This window comes from Arvicanthis niloticus, chromosome 15 (assembly GCF_011762505.2).
Source record: "Arvicanthis niloticus isolate mArvNil1 chromosome 15, mArvNil1.pat.X, whole genome shotgun sequence".
NCBI classification, from domain to species: domain Eukaryota; kingdom Metazoa; phylum Chordata; class Mammalia; order Rodentia; family Muridae; genus Arvicanthis; species Arvicanthis niloticus.
The window spans coordinates 56,459,016-56,477,766 of record NC_047672.1 but is presented as its reverse complement, the minus strand read 5'-3'; the positions used below and the strand labels follow the sequence as shown (position 1 = coordinate 56,477,766).

Sequence of the window (18,751 nt, the reverse complement as noted above, 5' to 3'; positions counted from 1 at the left end):
CAGAATCTAATCTTTGAAGATACAGTCTAAGTCCTTGAGGATCTGAGTTTATATCTGAGGAAGGCCTGACACTGTACTGCAGTGATAAACTATCAAACAGTAGACAACTTAGGGGCACTTCTTTCCATTTGTTGTCATGTTGGTGTCCTCAGCTGTACATGGAATTGACCTAACACCACAGTTGGTTAAGCTATAAGTCCTAAGGTTTTAGGACGTGTGTGTGTGTGTGTGTGTGTGTGTGTGTGTGTGTGTGTGTGTGTATTAATTACTGCAAACTGAGCACAGTCACAGTCCATGATCAGAAAGGCAGAATGCTAACCAGTCTTTAGTTACGGCTGTGTCTAACACTGAGGGCAGTGGTGCTGCTACCACTCTGCCCTTGATTTGCAATGCCCTTGTTCTGCTGGCATCATTCCATTGTGCCACGGGGGCCAGGAAGATGTTAGGAAGGAAGCTGTATCCCAGGAGGGAGCCTCTCAGGAGGCCTCCGTGTGCTTAGTTTTGTTTATGAGTAAAGTAGTAGTTCTGGGGCTAGAATTGAGTCCTTAGCCTTGTAAAGAGTTAACAGCTTGAAGGTAAATATTACAAAACCATTAGAAGATCTTTTTAAGTCTAAAATACACCATTCCTTCTTTGAGGTCCAGTGAGGTAATAGTTGTGGTTGTGAGTATTTGATTTACGTTTTCATTTACAAATACCTGACACGTAAATGATATTTTATTTTTTTTCTTTCTTTTGGGCGAGTTAAAGTAGGATGAAAAAAAATGGAAGGAGAGTTTGCTACTTCATGGTAAAATTCAAGCTAACTTAAGAATTTTCCTTTAGCCATTTATTAAAACTCACAAACATTTTTGGGTTGAGCCCCTGTGTGCCCTGTGTTGCATATTCCACCATGTTTCCTCAGTATGAATCTGACGAGCAAGAGAAGAGTGCCTATCAGGACTATGACAGTGACAGTGACGTCCCTGAGGAGCTGAAGCGCGATTATGTGGATGAGCAGACCGGCGATGTGCCCGTGAAGAGGTAATGCTGCCCTGGACTGGGTGAAGAGGGAGCAGAATTAAATTAAAAAGTTAAAATATGGCAGCAGTTAATGTACGTTAGAAAACGATTTCTGAAAGACTTGAACATGCAGGTTTTTCCATAACTGAACTTTCAGGAAAAGTAATAAAACAGTTACATGAAAAATACTCAAGTTAAACAAAGCCTCACTAAGTATTTCACAGACCAACTTATTTGTTGGAATTTGACTTTATTGTATTAGAAATATTAGTTGATTCTCCTCACCTAAGCTGGCTTAAATATACCTTTTCTTTTGACTTATAGTGTATTTGACATTGTAAAAATTATTCTAAAATTATTCATTCAGTCAGTGGTTTTGTGGATTCTTCTGTCCTGTAAAACAGTTTCCTTGACAGATACTTTCTTTTTCACATATATTCACTGCATAGAATAATAACTTTCATTATGACATTCTTGTACATATTTATCATTGACATTGTTTTTTGCAGCAAGATTCTAAGTTTTTTGTTTTTGTCTTTTATTGAGAATTTTATATGAGTATTATACCTACATCATCCAGAGCTCAGTTTCTTCCCTCTAACTCTTCTCATATCCCTCTCCACTCCCTCTCAGGTTCATGACTCTTCTTTAATTATTACACACACACACACACACACACACACACACACACACACACACACACCCTACCTGCTTTGTCCATTTACTCTTGATCATTATGATATGAGCGTTTAGGGCTGACCACTTGGGATTAGATCACCTAGGGCTCGTCTGACAATAGTAGACTAATCTCCCTCTCCTAACAGCCCCTAGTTAGTTACCTGTAGCTCGTCATCTCGCAGCGCCGTCATTCATACAAGATTTTTTTCATTCATGATCTCATTTCTTTATAAAAATACTACTAACATGAGTTGGTGAGTAAAGACACTAGTCCCCAGGCATGACGACCTGAGTCTGAGCCCAGGTTCCTGTCAGCTGTCCTCTGACCGCCACATATGTACTTTGTCACTAATGCCACTGCCACCCCAACCCCCAATTCTAAAAAAGAAATCTAATTAAAAGAATAAAAAAACTATGATTGCAAGCTAATCTCTTTTCAAATCTGTATTTTTTGGGAGGTGGGGAGTGGGGGGTGGGGGGATGGAGACAGGAATTCTTTGTATATCCTTGACTGTCCTGGAACTTATTCTATAGACCAGGCTGGCCTCAAATTCAGAGATCTGCCTACCTCTGCCCTCTGAGTTCTGGGGTTAAAAAAGGTGTGTGCCATAATTACCCTGCCTTTTTTCTTTTCTTTTCTTTTCTTTTCTTTTCTTTTCTTTTCTTTTCTTTTCTTTTTTCTTTTCTTTTTAATTTATTTAATCTTTTTTTACAGTCCAGATTTTACCCCTCTCCTAGTCTACCCTCTGACATCCCATACTGTCCCTGCCCCCCCCCCCCCCGATGATGTCCCCACCCCACACCCAACCAGACCACTCAACTCCCTGCGGCCTCCAGTCTCTTGAGGGTTAGGTGCATCTTCTCTCACTGAGGCCACACCCGGCAGTCCCCTGCTGTATATGTGTTGGGGGTCTCATATCAGCTGGTGTATGCTGCTTGGTTGGTGGTTCAGTGTCTGAGACATTTCAAGGTCCAGGTTAGTTGAGCCTGCTGGTCCTCCTACAAGGTCGCCCTCATCTTCACCTTCTTCCAGCCTTTCCCTAATTCAACCATAGGGGTCAGCAACTTCTGTTCATTGGTTGGGTGTAAATATCTACATCTGACTCAGCTGCTTGTTGGGTCTTTTGGGGGGCAGTCATGATAGGTCCCTTTTTGTGAGCACTCTCTAGCCTCAGTAACAGTGCCATGCCTTGTGGCCTCCCCCTGAGCTGCATCCCACTTTGGGCCTGTCAGTGGATCTCCTTTTCCTCAGGCCTGTCTCCATTTTTGTTCCTGGAGTTCTTTCAGACAGGAACAATTATGGGTCAGAGTTTTTGACTATGGGATGGCAACACTTTCCCTCTACTTGATGCCCTATCTTTCTCCTGGAGGTAGACTCTACAAGTTCCCTCCCCACTGTAGGACATACCTTGAACCTCTCAGGAAATCTTAGAAGTCACTGTATAATCTCATGCAAACATCGAGCCCACTCAGAGAACCTTCAGTCATTTTGTGCTGATCTGGTGGATACAGCATCTGTTCTAATTTTCCAGTCTTTGGGAGTGTGTGTTTGATTTTCTAGTGAAATTTCCAACTAGTAATTAAGTTTTGTTTTATGGTAAGCTTTACTCTTCAAAACTATAATTTTCTTAAGAATTTTTGTCACCTTTATCCAGTTCAGAGGACTTGATTTTTATGGTGAGCTAAGTTAATTTCAGATATTTTTAGTTAATATATACACATACTCACACACACATATTTCAATGCTAGATTTAAGTATATTTTACACTTCATTAATAATTGACTTACTTAGAATCCTGATTGATGTAATTCTCTCCTTAATAGTGAACAATCCATATAGTTGTAAATATTTTGATTGGGAAAGTTTGATTTTATTGGATTTTACATATGTAAGTACTAGGCAATCTTTGAGCTAAATAGGGTGATTCTGTTGAGTTTATTCATTGGATATGTTTAGGAACTTTCTTTGACTAGAAGGAAAGCTGTGTTTTAGCTGAAGTGGACATGGAAGGTCGTGTCTGTCTTCATGAGTGTATATCCTTGTTTACTACAGTTACTTCCGCTTCTTGTCTTCAAACTTTCTCATCTTTTAAGCTGTTCTTAGTTACAAATTTAGATTTTTTTTCTTAGATAGAAGTTGAATTCAGTACCATAGAGTTTTTCTGGGTTACCTTTTGATTGGTTCACCTTTGCATTAGAAAACCCCTGTGTTCCTCAGGCTTGATGCTTTTGCTGACCTAGTCTGTGCATGCCTCTTTTCTGGTGTCCTCTGCCTGTCTTGTATGTGGCAGTATAGGGAAGTTCTGTTCATCTCTCAGTAGACTGTTTTCTCTGCCTGTTATGTAGTAGATCCCCTTTTTCTACACTCTTTTCAAAATATTTTCACTAATTTTCTGAGAATTTCATTCATTTATTGTGATTATATTCACCCTCCTCTATCACTTTTTAAAACTGGTCTTCCATTAAGTTCTGCTTCTCCTTTGAATCAGTGTCACCTGTTCAGCCTATACTCAGACGTCATGTCTTCTCTTAATCTCAATTTCATAGAGGGCTTTCTTCCATAAGTTTCCGAAGTCTGTAGATCTGATATATTTGTGCTTACAGCCTCTCACATCAGACAAACAATAAAAGCAGCTTATCTGCCGAAGGGACACTGAAAAACTCCAGCAGAATGAAATCCACTAGTCCTATAAGAATGGTCTCCAATTGAAATAATCTAGATGAACCCCAGGACCCAGAACTTGAAAGAACACTTACTTCATCAGAGCATCCCAGGAGTTGAAAATGTAGCAACTGAAGGAGCTTAGAGAGGAGAGCGGTCAATAGCTGAGTGACATCTGAAAACAAAGGACACAAGCTGAATAGAATGACAAAGACTTGGGGAAGTAAAAACTGAATGCATTAAAGAGATAGAAATGTTAACAAGAACTCCAGGTGATGGATTCAGAATGCTTACAAAGAAACACATTTCTAGAACTTCTTTTCTGCATTCTTTCTCCTCTCTCTGAGCTCTGAGTTCACTTATAGGATTTCAGATATAATTTATGAGTGGAGCTAGACAATAATCTGAGTAACTCACTGGTGATTAGACTGCAGTCTAATGGCGCGTCTCCTTTGCTTTCCATGTGAAGTGTTTCACGAGAGACCCTTAAGAGCAGGAAGAAATCGGATTACAGTCTAAATAAAGTGAACGCACCCATCTTAACAAACACAACATTGAATGTAATAAGGCTTGTTGGTGAGTAGCCTTGCCTTTCTGCTTTTTAAATATTGGGTCAGTTACATTACTTTATTTTTACTTCAGTTTCTTTGTGTGGTTACTTTGTGTTCACCCATCAGTGCTTCTCATCTTGTAGTGTGTGGAACAGTAGTAAACAGATGGTAATGTTGGTCCCACTTTTTCACTGAGCTGCTTAGTACGCTATCCTGTCTTCTAACGTTTCTGAAGCGTTGCAGGTGACTGAGTGAGAGAGCCATGTATTAGGATGATAGTGCCAATTTCACAGCACAGTATTTTTCAGTTTAAGTGCCCCATAGAGCTTCCCAGCCTTCTGTCAGATACACAGAGTGAATAGTGAGTCTGCTCTTCCCAGACATGAGGGTTTTACAGAGGAAATGTTCCCATTGTAGGAAGTGGTGTCTCATTACAGATGAGACCTTTACATGATGTCACCAAAGGCCACCAGCAACAAATGCCATCCTAGACATACAGCTCCAGGGGCATGTTGATTTTTAATGTGGGTATTTCACCATCTTGCATTCATTCAGACTTTATATTTCACAGATAGGACCATACATTCAGCATGTAAGCTTGGGAGTCTCTCTCACAGTGCTGTCCATACCAATCAGGGATTTTAGCGGTTGGCTACAAGGACCTCTGTGTTCTATTTGTGAAGATGCCTTTTATCTACTCCCTTGTTTGAGTGACCTCGGAGCTGATGACATAAATCTGTGTTATTTAAGATAATTTCCAAATATCATTAATGAACATGATAAAATGTACAAAATGCTTTAGTCCTTCCTTCTTTAAACAAAAATATGCAAAAGTCATATTGAACTGAGAAGAAAAGGTATACATTTTCATGCCCCAGAAAAAAAGACAGATTCTAAAAAGCTATTCTGTAGCTAATTATTGTCAGGATAATTAGCTTTTCTTCTTTTATCCAAGAGAAGTAACAGAAAAGTGGCGTGAATAACTCTTTAGAATTTGCAGAATCAGAATTGGACAGGTCTGAGAGGTGGTCTGGTGTAAGGCCCACAGAACGAGATTTTTTTCAGTGGTGCCCATAGTCTGTAATGCCTGTCAGGCAAGCTCTTGTTTCATGACTCAGAGTCACTCAAAGCATTTTATATCACTAGGCTACTTATTCGACTATTAGACTGATCTAATTCCTAAGTCTCTTTCCTATGTTGAATCGGATTCTTTAGATAGTCTGCCTAGAAGATAAAGCATATATCTGTGCTTGTTGTCCTCCAGTTTTTCCATGGTCACTTTTCAGATATGTGAAGGTAGTTTTCTGTCAGTCTTTCCTCATGCCTCCTACTCCAGCCCACTTACCCCTCACCCTGTGGTCTTGTAGGAACCTTGTTGTCTTTCTTAACTCCATTTGGAATTTGAATATGCTGCTTGAGATAGTTTGACTGGTTTTACTGAAGGTTAAATTAGGGACAGCTTTGCCCTATCAGTGGTTTTAGTGGCAGAAAAGTGTCTGGGGTGGTGCTGTAGTCAAGATGTGTGGGTGCATAATTCTCTGATTGGGAATGGGGATACAGGTAATGAGAATGCTGCAGCTGCCATCACACATACGTGGCCGCTTTCAGCCATGCCCAGTTAAAGAAGCTAGAGGACTCATGCTGCATTTGATTCTAAAGGCTTTAGTACGGTAAAGGAAAACAAGGAAGGAGGCTGTGTGTCTTCATTTCTGTGTGTAACATAACAGGATAATGTGCTTCCTCTTAAATCCAAGCCCGAAACACAATTCTAACCTTGGTTGGTGTAGGAAATTTGAAGAAGATATGTATTCTTTTGTGTATTAGAAAGAATTCCTGGTCTTTCCGTTGCCCCGACCCCCATCTCAGTTTGTACAAAAACTTAAAACAGGATTTGAAGAGAGCCACTCAAGGCCAGGGTCAGAAGGTAGGTGTTGTCCTTAACGACTGAATGCTTGAAGACTCCAAACTGGCACAGGTAGTACTTCTTACATAAATAAGAAAAAAAAAGTTAATGGGGCTCCCTGTATCATAGGCTGGGGACACTTCCCACTGATACAGAGGAGAAATGGCAGTACAAGCCCTATGAGCAGAAAGACAAGTGCTCCTGTGAGAAGCCCAAGATCATGTCTGTCTCACTGGGCACAGCTTTGGCACTCAGGGGTCTGCTTCTTGAGGCAGCTTTTACTTGCATGGTGGACAGATTGAAAGGACAGGAGATATGTTGGCAGGAACCCATACTTGGAAGAGCTACAGAGTTTACAACAGCATACACAGTAACACCTCTGCACCTAAAATGAAGGCAGACTCTATTGGTCTGAGAGACACTGAGGCAGACTGTGGCTGTGGTGTGGGTAGTGTGGGGTGAGGACAATGGACTGAGGTCCAGCCCTTCACTGACACATTCTTTGTCACTGGCACCTTTGCTTATTCATTAGAGTACTGAAGGTTTTCATTTGAAAGATAGTGTATAGAAGTGGTTTAAAATTAAGATGCCTCCAAGGTTAAACAAATGCTTTGCAGTCCAGATCCCCTTCCTTAGAGAAAGCACCCACTTTCTTCTGTTTTTTTGTTTTTTAGTGCTAGTTTGCATTTCCAAGAGTGTTTAGTGTGCACCATCTCTCTTGATTGTTTTCACTTTGGTTTCAAGACTAGCTCACACTGTGCAATGTTCTATAGCATGCTTTTCCCCCACTTTCCACATAACATTAGGTTTCATTGAAAATGCCCTAGGTGTGGTCCGTTGCAGTGAGTCCCACTGTAGCTCCTGCTGTGCACGTGTGTGAGACTCAGCTTACCACTCTCTAACTTTGAACATTTGTCGTCTCATTTGACATGATATGATATGGTAAACCAGTGGCACAGCAGGTATCTAGGAGAAAATCATGTTGCTCATCTGAAAATGCAGCTTTCAGACAATTTTGTAAGTACTTACTCAGTCTGGGTTAAAGAGTGTATACTTGATTGTCAGCTTGACACACATTCTTGACTTAACTGTAGAGGCTTTGTCAGTTGGCCCTTCTGCCAACAATCTAGGGGCCTCTTCTCGGTGTCACCAATGCTGTGTATCACATACTGAGATGCCTGTTTGTCTAACAGGCTAAATGACACCTCATTCAAATATGGGTTTAATAATGTTTGAGTTCAAGAATCTTTTCATATGTTTAAACTATACTTCTGTTTATTTTTCAACCCTTGTTTTTATCTATTACCTACTAGTTTTCTATAATAAAGTTATATTTTAATGTTTTACTTCTCTTTTGAGCTTTTCTGCTTTGTTCCAGGCAATCTGTTATCTATTGGATATAAGAGTTATTAAAGGGACTTAGTTAAGGACCCCAACATGGGAAATAGCACACCAAAAAAAAACCAAAACAAACTAAAAAACAACCATTTTATAAGCACAGATAAGCAGAGAAGAGACAGGGAGACAGAATGGTTACTTTTTCCTCTTTGCTAATGAGTGGAAGGGTTTATTGGGAGTGTGGACAGCATCCTAGTTGGCTTTGAAAGTTGAACATATTCTCAGATTAGGAAATTGATAAAGCCATAGAAAGAACAATGTGCAAGTCACAGTATGTTCATATTCAGAGAGCACTTCTGTTCAGCTTGCAGGCATGTGGGAAGCTTGTGGGGACAGGTGGGAGTAAAACCAGGGAAGATGTGGCCAAAGGTAGGAGCTACTGAAAAAGACCTCATGCAGTTCCCTCCAGAGTTAAGGCATGAGCCTCATTTTAAATGTTTTCATGTGGTCTGCAAGGAAAAAATGTATGCTGTCATTAGATTGTATACATATTAACATCAGTACTGATATTTAATACATATTATTATAATATATAAATTTGGTTTTAAAACTGCTTTGGGTTAATGTCTTGGTTGCTAGCTTTATATACAACACTGTATATTGAGATGATAGCCAAGAAGCACAGTCTTTCAGTATATGTCCCCAGAAAATGATACTGGAAATTTAAGAGACTGAGCTATAATATTTGAACAACAATGAAAACTGGTAGCCAGACACCTGTTAAGTTTTGCTCTAGTCCTCTTTGTTGGGTACTTTTAATAATTTACCTCGATTGGACTCTGTGCTTCCTGTATGTCTTACTCATTAACCTCTCCATTTTACCTTTCCATAGGCTTCATTCACACATGCAGATGCATATGTACACACACACACACACACACACACACACACACACACACACACACAGATTGATGAATATTATCTTAGCTCAGATTTTATTTGTGCTTATGCCCTTTTATACTTAAGCTTCTACAAATAAGAAGCAGGACAGGTTTTGCAGCATCCATGTGTAGCAGTCAGACAAGTATTTTTTACTTTTGTAGATCTCCCACATCTGTCAAACCTTAATGTTTCTAATTTTAACTCTTAGGGAAGCCCTTTCCCAGTGCTTGCTACCCACAGTCCAGGAGTTCCCCCGCCCCCTCCCCCCCTTCCCCCCCCCCCCCCCCCCCCCCGCTCTAGGTGCTTCCATTCCTTGTGCATTTCCTAACCCACACAGGAGATCTGGGTTTCCTTGGCTGTGGTGGTTGCCACACCCCTCTCTCTGTCTCCTACTGAAAGTTGGCCAGAGCAGACTACTTATGTGTCTTGTTTCTAGATTCTGTCCATGCTAATATTTGGCTTCTTTGTCTTTCCTACCGGGTCTTTTCCCAGGCCTGGAGTTGTGAAGAAGGGTTTCAACCAGGGTTTCTGTGAAGCTTTTCTGTATCTTTAGATTCCATGTGCTTTTCTTTATACAGCATATCATGTCCCTTCCTAAGGTGTCCGTCATAGTTATAATTTTCTTAAAATGATACCAACAGCTGAGATTTCTAAGCTGTATATCATCTGTGAATGTTTAATGTCTTGTGAATTCTTTGTAATGTATGTATATCCTTTTTAAATAACTAAAACTTAGAGACCTTATATGATACATCTGGGAGATGAGAGAATCCATGCTGTCCTTTCCTAAAGCCAACAGCTCTTAACTTTCAAGCATCTCAGTCAGAGGAGAAATCATGGTTGCTGATTTTTTCCTTTCTCCACAGAGTTAGTTATTCACAGACTAGAAAGGGATCATATAGATTGGAACAAGACATGAGTCTGTCCCGTAGCGGACCACATGGTCTTTCCCGCTCGCCTTGGCTATGTTAGGTAACTGATAGATGCGTAACAGGAACGGTGACCACACTTTCTAAACCTATCCAGGTAGTCAATCTCACTGAAGACAGTCCTCAGCTCCCTGACAGCAGTACAGAGGTAGACTCTTGGTCTGTTGGGCTTTTTATTTTCCAGAAAAAGTAATGTAAGAGGGAAATGTTTTACATTCCTGTTAGTCTAAAAAATGTTATTACTCTTCTCTTTCATTTAAGTAACAGTCCATCTGTGAACAGAATTGTAGATTGAAAGTTGGTAACTTTGAAACTTGTGTTCTTTTTGTTCTGGTGTAGATGAATTTCTGTTTCCCACTGTTGCATAGGTACTCAGTCTCTTTAATTGGTCCTTTATTCTCAGTTTTCCATTAAGTCATCTCCTGCATTCTTGACATTTTCCAGTACCTTTTAGAAGACTTCTGTTGTCCATTTCATTGTTGGCTTGTTTATTTTTAGGAGTATATTTTCAATTGCTAAGAGCCCTTCCACAGTCAAAGCTTTTCTCTGTGTGCTCCATGATCATTACGGCTTTGCTGGAGCTGCTTTTCTCTACATAAGTTTCTGTAGTGTCATTCCCCTTGTCCCTGTGTCCCTGTGTCCCTGTGTCCCTGTGTCCCTGTGTCCCTGTGTCCCTGTGTCATGTGCTTGATGGCTTTAATTATCTGCTCATGCCAAAGGTGGAGGTCTGGACAGCTGTTGTAGAAATCTTCCCAGTCATTTGAACTGGGTTTGGCTGAGTTGCTGCCTCTAATTCAAATCTGTGTTTAGAAGCATCGTGCAGAATGAAACAGGCGCAGCCGATGTCCTGCCAGTCTTTGCTTTTTAGGAGCAGAGCTCTGACTCCCAGGATAAGGTACATTATAATCTGTGGTGTCTGTACCCATTTCGTAAGCCTTAGCTTTCTTAATTTAATATTTTTACAAGTTCAGCTGCTTAGCTAGTTGTTTGTCTTTTTTGTTTGAATTTAGAAAGTTTTATTATCAATTCATAATTGGGAAATTAAGAGGGAGGAAGAGCCGTGATGTTTAGGTTAGTCGAGGAAGTCGTTCACAATGCACATAAACAACCACATGGAGTGGAAAGGCACATTAGAGAAAGGGTTAAAAAAAAAAGTCCAAAATACCAAAGAGCACACACATAGGATCTGGCCAGCACCCCAAAGGAAAACAGAAGAAAAGAAAAGGGAAAGTTACCTCTCTCAGAATCAGGATTCAGAAGGTAGGCAGCGTCATACAGCCTCATGGTGGACTGTGCTAGGGCTTGTGCCAGAAGCCTGGGAGGGAGAAGTACATCATCTCATTAAAGACTAACTATCCACCTTTTTTTTTTTAAGCATGGGCTGGGGTGAGCCTGCCTTCTTGAGTGGGTCCCTTGGCCAAGTGCTCGGATTTATGTTTAGGGAGGCTTGGAATGTTGGGTCTGTTCAGGCTAGAGAGATAGTTCAGTGGGCCTCCATAATAACCCTGATCAAGCCTACTACATTCTCCCTTATGAAGAGGTAACACTGAAATCATTTAGGAGATAAACTGAAGCTGGGGAATAGACATAACCTATTTCTAATAAAAGTCTGGAGATCCATTTCCAAAGCTGTCTACTAGATTAGAGTCCAGGCTAGAATTCTGTTTCCTGCTGAGACACAGAGCCTCAGGCAGGTGCTTATTTAGAGGGAGATGAAAAAACAGCTCTCTTCTGGCTTTCTGGCCAGAGAAACAAAAACATCTGTGGAATTGCTGCCTTGGGGATCTTTTGCCAAGTCTGCCTGTCCGGTTCTGGCCTCTGTTGTCATCAGTCTCCCTGCTGAAGACTAACTGCCATTTAGGCTGCTGTGGTCCATCTATCTTGTTTTTTCAAGCTCAGTGGGATTGTCAGAATGGCATTTGGGTACCTGTCCAGCGGGGCTGTCTCAGTGACCCTGAAAGGAACTCAGTAGTCCCATCTGTCTAATGGGCAGGTATAGGGATGAAAGGGCGTTACTGGCTGGTGCCTGACTATGAGGGAATAAAACCAAGAGGGGAATCAGGAACTCAAGTTGGAGCCCTTTGAGCAGAGGACATGGTTCATTCCACTAGGAATAGTTAATAGGCATGTGTTAACGCAGAGGTTTACCATTATAAGACCTAGACAGAGAACCAGGAGACCCCGAGCGAAGGTCCTCAGAGGTCTTCTTTAAAGTCCACTAGACATCTGCCCTTTGGATTTGCCTCGGAGTATTTGTTCTGTTGGCTTCCAAGGCTAGACTTGAAAGTGATAATGTGCTGTCAGACACTTTGATGGATGTTGGAGTGGCTAAAATCACAGTGTGAGGTCCCTGTCAGATGGTGTGAAGGGGAGGCCAGGAGAGAAGGGGCTGTAACTGTCATTTGAGTTTGAGGTTAAACAGCACTGGGCATGTCTCTAGGCTTCAGGTCCTGTGTATGTACCACAGTGTTGAAGTTAAGCCAGTGCCTGGGCAGCATTTTCCTTATCAAAAAGAAATTTGTTAGTGAGAAATAGTTTTCTTGTGTGGATTTAAGCCTCTGTCTACAGAGTAAAATCCCCTTAGTTTTTTAAAAAGAAACCTTACCAGCCATTTTAATCCTTACTTTTACTTTCATGTTAAATATTTAAAACCATGTAATGTATGGTCAAATGTAATGGTCAAAGTTAACCATTTCTTTGCTCTTTCTTTCTTTTGCCCTCTCTGTGCGTCTGTCTGTCTGTTCTCTCTCTCTCTCTCTCTCTCTCTCTCTCTCTCCTTTATTCATTCTCTTCCCTCTGTTTTGTTTCTGTCTTCCTTTCTTTCTTCCCCGCGTCTTCCCTCCCTTCCTATTTTTCTTTCTTTCTTGTCAAAGTCTGATTTTCGGAGGCCTCTGGGACTTTAGGGAATCCCTGGTTCCTTTAGCATTTTTGACTCTTTAGCTAGTTGTTTGAGCTATAGAAAATGTCAACTGTTATTTAACTTAGTTTCCCTTATTTCGTTTTTTGTTTTGTTTTTGTCGTTGGCTTAAAAGAGAGAAAACCTAAGGATGTTAGGTGGTTAAGCCTGGTGGCCAGCACTTGATGGGTGGCCACTGTGAGTGAGGACACAGACCAGTCCAGTTTGGCTCATGGCAGTCTCTATCTCATCTCGTCTCAGCCCGTTCCTCACCTTCTGTGCTATCGTGATTCTTCAACAGTCACTGAGGACTGTGGACCTTCCGTCTTCCCCATGGTTGCCATCTACCTGGTTCTATCATCTTTATTTTAAAGATTTATTTTGATTATTTTGTGTGTGGGGTTCTTGTTGAAAAAGAAACATAGCTAGATACTTGGAATTGTTTACTTGATATTTAAAATTTTACTTGTTCCTCATGTGTCTATTCATCAGATAAATTGGTAAATACTGTTTGTCTATTAATTATGATCATATGTTTAAAAGAGAAGAGGACATTGGAGTTTATCAATGAAAGGAGTAAGAATTATATGTCATTGGTACTTTGAGGGTGGGTATTGAGCTTATATGTATGTTCTTATATGTGATAAATGTTCTTGGCTTTGACACATGAATTCATAGGGCTAAGGTTAAAGGACACTGGCATCACTTCTGTTGTGCACTTTTCTCTTGCTCAGTTTTCTCAGTTTTCTCACTTTTGCTATGTGTATGTGACCTGCTAAAAATGACCTTTTTTGTCAAGGAAGTTGTATATTACCTTATTGAGGTTAAATATTTTTAAACAAATTATTTTAAGTAGAACCATTCAGAACATGGATTATGTGTTTATACAGTGTTATCTACAGAAGAGTGAAGGAGTCTGAAGAGAATTTGACGAGCAGGCAGTGCAGGGTAAATAGGGAGATGTGGCGGCAGCATTCAGTGTGCTGCACAGCTGGAACTGTTCTAGTTCCCACCAAGTACAGAAGTGCATGTATCTCATATGATGAGGAATGTCAGATTTCACTATTCAGATATCTTCTGTAATATTCTTACTGCCTTTAAGAATTACAGAGTAACACAGGTTTTTTTTTTTTTTTCTAACTAGTCTTTTGGTTTTCTTCTCCTTTCAGGAAAGTACATGCAGATGATGAACATCCTCAAGCCGATCGCCTTTGATGTTATCCATTTCATGTCGCAGCTCTTCGATTATTACCTGTATGCCATATATACCTTTTTTGGTCGGAATGATTCAGTAAGTCAACTTTTGAGGGAAAAATATCTCTTTTAAAATGAATTCATCTCCTCAAATGTAAAGTTTTTATTCTGTATAAGTGGATAACACTGGAGAATCTTCCATCAAGCATGGAATTGTCATCAGATGTCTGTCTAATTGTGTTGTTTATATATTAATTTTAACTTTGACATGATGATCATACTTCTTATTATTCAGATCTTTGGCAGAAAAAGTGAAATTTCTTTTTCTAACCTTTCTATTTTTTTGGCAATGAAAAATGTGTAGGTTTCTTTATGTAACCTGGACCTATCTGTAGTTAAAGTATAATAATTGAGAACTTTTTAAATATTGGCTCACCACCTTAGCAGATAATGACAGGTATTTATCAAGTCATTAATTTTGTTAACTGAACCATCTGCCTTCCTCAGAATTGTTTTCTGTACTTCCTTTGTGTTTCAGGCATTTACTAAGCTTATCTCCTTCTGATCCAGCGTTAGTGGCTCATCTTGTGCTGGAAGGATTTGCATAGCCTGTCTGTGTTTGTACAAGGTTTCTGTGTGAGGGTAGACCCTGATTAATAGGAATAACTTTTCTAATGTAGTATTTTCCTTTTGAAAATGTATAAACTCTAATATATATATATATATATTTTTCTAGTAATATTTGTATCTTTGCTGTGATCACAAATATAGCAAGGACATGACCTGTTAATAGACAGGTGTCAAATTCTGGACTGCCTTATGGAAAGAATGTCAGTACAGTCAGGAACAAACAGGTTATTGCATCCAAGTGTGTACTTAGCATCAGTCAGAATTTAGTAATTGGTGGCTAGAGAAATGCCTCGGCGGTTGAGAGCACTTCTTCACAGACGTGTTCAGACTAAAGGTAACATGCTAGATGAAAACTTGGCTCTTCATGTCTGGACCACTAAGCACATCCTAAAAGATTTTAAAGGCTTCAATAATATCCAGGTATAATCTAATGACTGTGTAGTTGGGTTGGAATTTAATAATAATAAGATAGCTAGGAAAATTCCAGATACTTAGAAATTAAATGATATACTTCAAAGAGAAATAGAAAACACTGTGAGCTGAATGTGATGGTAAAAGCATACATATTACATGTGTAGTGTGCCTTGGTAGTGCTTTGGGGAAGTGTGTACCCTTCAATGTCACTAGCAAAAAAAAAAAAGTGCAAATTAATCCCCCCCAAAAAAAAAACACAGAAAGAGGTAAATAGTAAGGAAAAAAATGTGTCAAGCAAGATATTTACCCAAGAAAATGAAATTAAGTGTGATGGCGAGACAGAGACTGTAATGCTCATGGTAGTGTTATTCAAAGACCCACGCTGTCACTCAGATGTTTAGTTAGACTGCCTCATGTCTGCACTGTAAGTGGAACTAAGCAGCACAAAATGCTCAGTTGCAACCACAGATGGATCTTAAAGGCATGCTAAGTTTTAAAAAGTCAACAAGAGTGTAATTCATTTGATTCTGTTTATGTGAAATTTTAGGAAAACACAAACTGCTGTGGTCTAGGGCGATGAGAGGCTAAGGATGGGAGTGGTAAGTGCCGAGCTGTGTTGCCATCTTCAAGTGCAAAGAACTTTGCATCTTAGTTAAGTGGTGTTGGTTGAAAGATCCTAGTAACTACTGAATGTCACACACTTACAATTGATTGGTTTAGTTTCCTATAAATTATAAAAGGGGAGAGATGAGTTAATGAAGTGTATAAAACCTGGAGAAATATATTAGCTCGTGCTTTCCCACAGTGTGTCCCACATCGGCTCCAGGTTGGGTCTTTCTATTCTTGCGCCTTCGGTGGAAGAAAGTAAGAATAAATGTGGGTTTATGCTTGTTCATGTGTCAGGTCACACAATCACACATTCATCCTTCCTATGTTAATCACGTTTTATTTTATAGTTTACTACGAATAATTTAACTTTTTTGCAAGTACCTGTATGTATTTACTGTCACTTCCCACTTAAATTGATTTCATCTATTAAATTACTATAAAAGGGACTAACTTTTCATTTTTTAAGACTCAAGCTTTCTCATTTATGTGCTATATGTTGGCTTTTGCGAATTTTTTGACTTTGTTTTCTAATGAATAGAATGGAGAGCTGTGAAATCTTCGATAGGCCTAAGAGATTTCATCCCACATGCCAGTACACTTTCTTTGATTCATGTATGGAAAAAATAGTAACACTTCATTTTCTGATTAAATATAAGCATAGCAGATAATGTACACCAAAGTGAACCATTTTTAGGAATCTAAAGTCTTAACTTTTGTAACTAAAAATGTAACTTGCAGGAAAGAAATTCTGATGAACTCTGTCCTGATAATTGACAAATTCCTTAGATGTTGCCCTGACCTTCAAAGACTCATGAGTAATTTATTGTTTCCTTTTGGGCTAAGATTTGACTGGTTTGTTGTTGTCGATGATGATGTTGTTGATTTTGTTATTATTGTTCTGTTGGCATTTTTAATGCAGTTTGGAGACCTGCAGACGCTAAGTATCTGAACTATTAAACCCATTACTACTTCAGGTCTTCTGCAAAGGCATCTGCAGAGCTGTGTAATGTGATTTTCTTTATTTTCAGTTTGAATCAACAGGACTTGGCCTTAGTAGTAGCAGACTAAAAACAACTCTAAACAGAATACAAGAAAGCCTCATTGATCTGGTAAGTAATGAGTTGTAATCCATTCATTTCAGTTATGTGAAATAAGTAGTCGCAAATCAACTGTATATAAATGTACACATATGTCTGAGTGTCTGAGCCCTTTAGTGTTATATCAAGTTTGTACAAGAAGTAAGAACCCGTTGCTAATAGTCATGACTTATCTCCAATTGGCCACTGGTAGATACTGAAGATCTGTGTTCAGAAAGTGTCTGACATCACTTTATAATCACCTTGAAATTCAAGAGCAAAGTTTGGGTGTGTGTTTTGTAGCAGGCACTCCTGGTCTTGACTGGTGTGTCAGCTGATGAAATGCATGGTTTAAGATTATAAAGCAATTCACAGGTGGTCCTCAGTGGGTTTTAAGGTAGCATAAGCATTGGAAATTAGAAAGGAACTTTTGTCTTCTGATTGGTCACTGTGGTGAGAAACTGCTTGGCAAGACATCTTTGTGACTACATTGACACAGACTTCTCTGAATTTTCCTTTCTTCCTTTAACTTACTCAATACAAGCTTCATTATCCTGTTTTTCATAAAGTATATATTGTATGCATACTTCTGTTACTGACATTTTTATAAAGCAATGATGATACATCTCTTAAGAAATAATGACTGGATATGGTGATGCATGCCTCTGATCCCAGTCCTTGGGAAACTGATTGAGGAGGGTTTAGAAGTCAAGAACCACATGGCTATAGAGCAAGCCTCTGTCTTAGAAATAAAGGATGAAATAGTGAAAGAAAATGGAAAAGACAGAAAAACTGAAAACTTTTCAGTGTACAAAACTTTTGGCAGTGTGTAAAAGTAGCAGTCCTTATCTTTTGCTCTTAAAGTGTATGTGCTGTTGTGGTGGAGAGGCAGTGAGGCAACTGTATTCTGTAATGTATATGATATCCTATTGCATCATGATGAATGCCGTGATGGATGGAGTGCAGAGTGCGAAGATGGCGACCTGTGAGCACTGGTGGAGCAACTGAATGTGACGTCTCAGATGGCTCACTACACCAGAAGAATAAGCAGCACCCACCTTGTTGGGTTTGTTTGTACTGCACATCTGCATCCTGCAGCCATTACAGGTCATTGGTTCCAGGATCACACTTACCACCTGTATTCACCTCCCTTGTGTAAAAATAGCATTATCTTTGTATATAAACTATGCATAGCCATGTATTGTGTGTCATCTCTACAGTCCATACATACCTAACACAACATAAATGTTGTATAAATGGCAATATGCTGTGTCCTTTAGAGGTAATGACATTCAGTACAGATGTGTGCCCTACACCTCAGGTATTTTTGAACTGTGACACGGACCTGTGGGTGTGGCGAGTCAACAGCATGGCTGTTACACTGCCTTTCTTGGCATATAGACATCCCATGGAAATGTTCATAGTGTGCAGGACTCTGCTAGGGCCCTTGTATCCTGATTTAGTCTGACTTCTTTAGGTTTTGGTGTTTATTGATCTTTAATCTTTGTCTCAGATAATGGCTCCTTTTTTGACCCCACATTTATTTCCTTCCTTCCTTTTTACCTGCCTGCCTTTGTTTTTTTTTTTGTTGTTGTTGTTGTTGTTTATTTGTTTCTTTGTTTGTTTTGTTCTGTTTTTTTAAAGCTGTTTTCCATCAGCTTTTGCTACTTTGACTGTTTTCCATGTTTCCTTATGCATTCTTGTTGCCTTGGGATGGCTCTGACCATCAGTTCTTACTCTGTGTTGAGCTTAGAACTCAAGTTTTTCTCGCTTTCTGACAGACTGCTTCAAGACTGCTGTGTTGAATTTCATCATTAAAATCAGCCTGGCGTTTCTCCATCACTTCTGCTGGTTACTAGATTAGAATTGTCAAACCAGAATTTTTAATTTGACCCTTAAGGCATGGATTCATACTTCAGATTTTGCC

The 18,751-nt window shown here is 39.6% G+C and overlaps 1 protein-coding gene across 3 annotated transcripts in view; it reads left to right on the top strand.

Annotated features, from left to right (window-relative positions):
• The window catches only part of Vps50 (VPS50 subunit of EARP/GARPII complex), a 104,537-nt gene that overhangs the window by 71,368 nt on the left and 14,418 nt on the right, over positions 1-18,751 (top strand). For all 3 annotated transcript variants that reach the window (XM_034519306.2, XM_034519305.2, XM_076913062.1), the window contains 4 exons: positions 905-1,023; positions 4,812-4,918; positions 14,071-14,192; positions 16,777-16,857. In XM_034519306.2, coding sequence (XP_034375197.1) covers positions 905-1,023; positions 4,812-4,918; positions 14,071-14,192; positions 16,777-16,857 — 429 coding nt within the window. The remainder of the gene's footprint in view (positions 1-904; positions 1,024-4,811; positions 4,919-14,070; positions 14,193-16,776; positions 16,858-18,751) is intronic.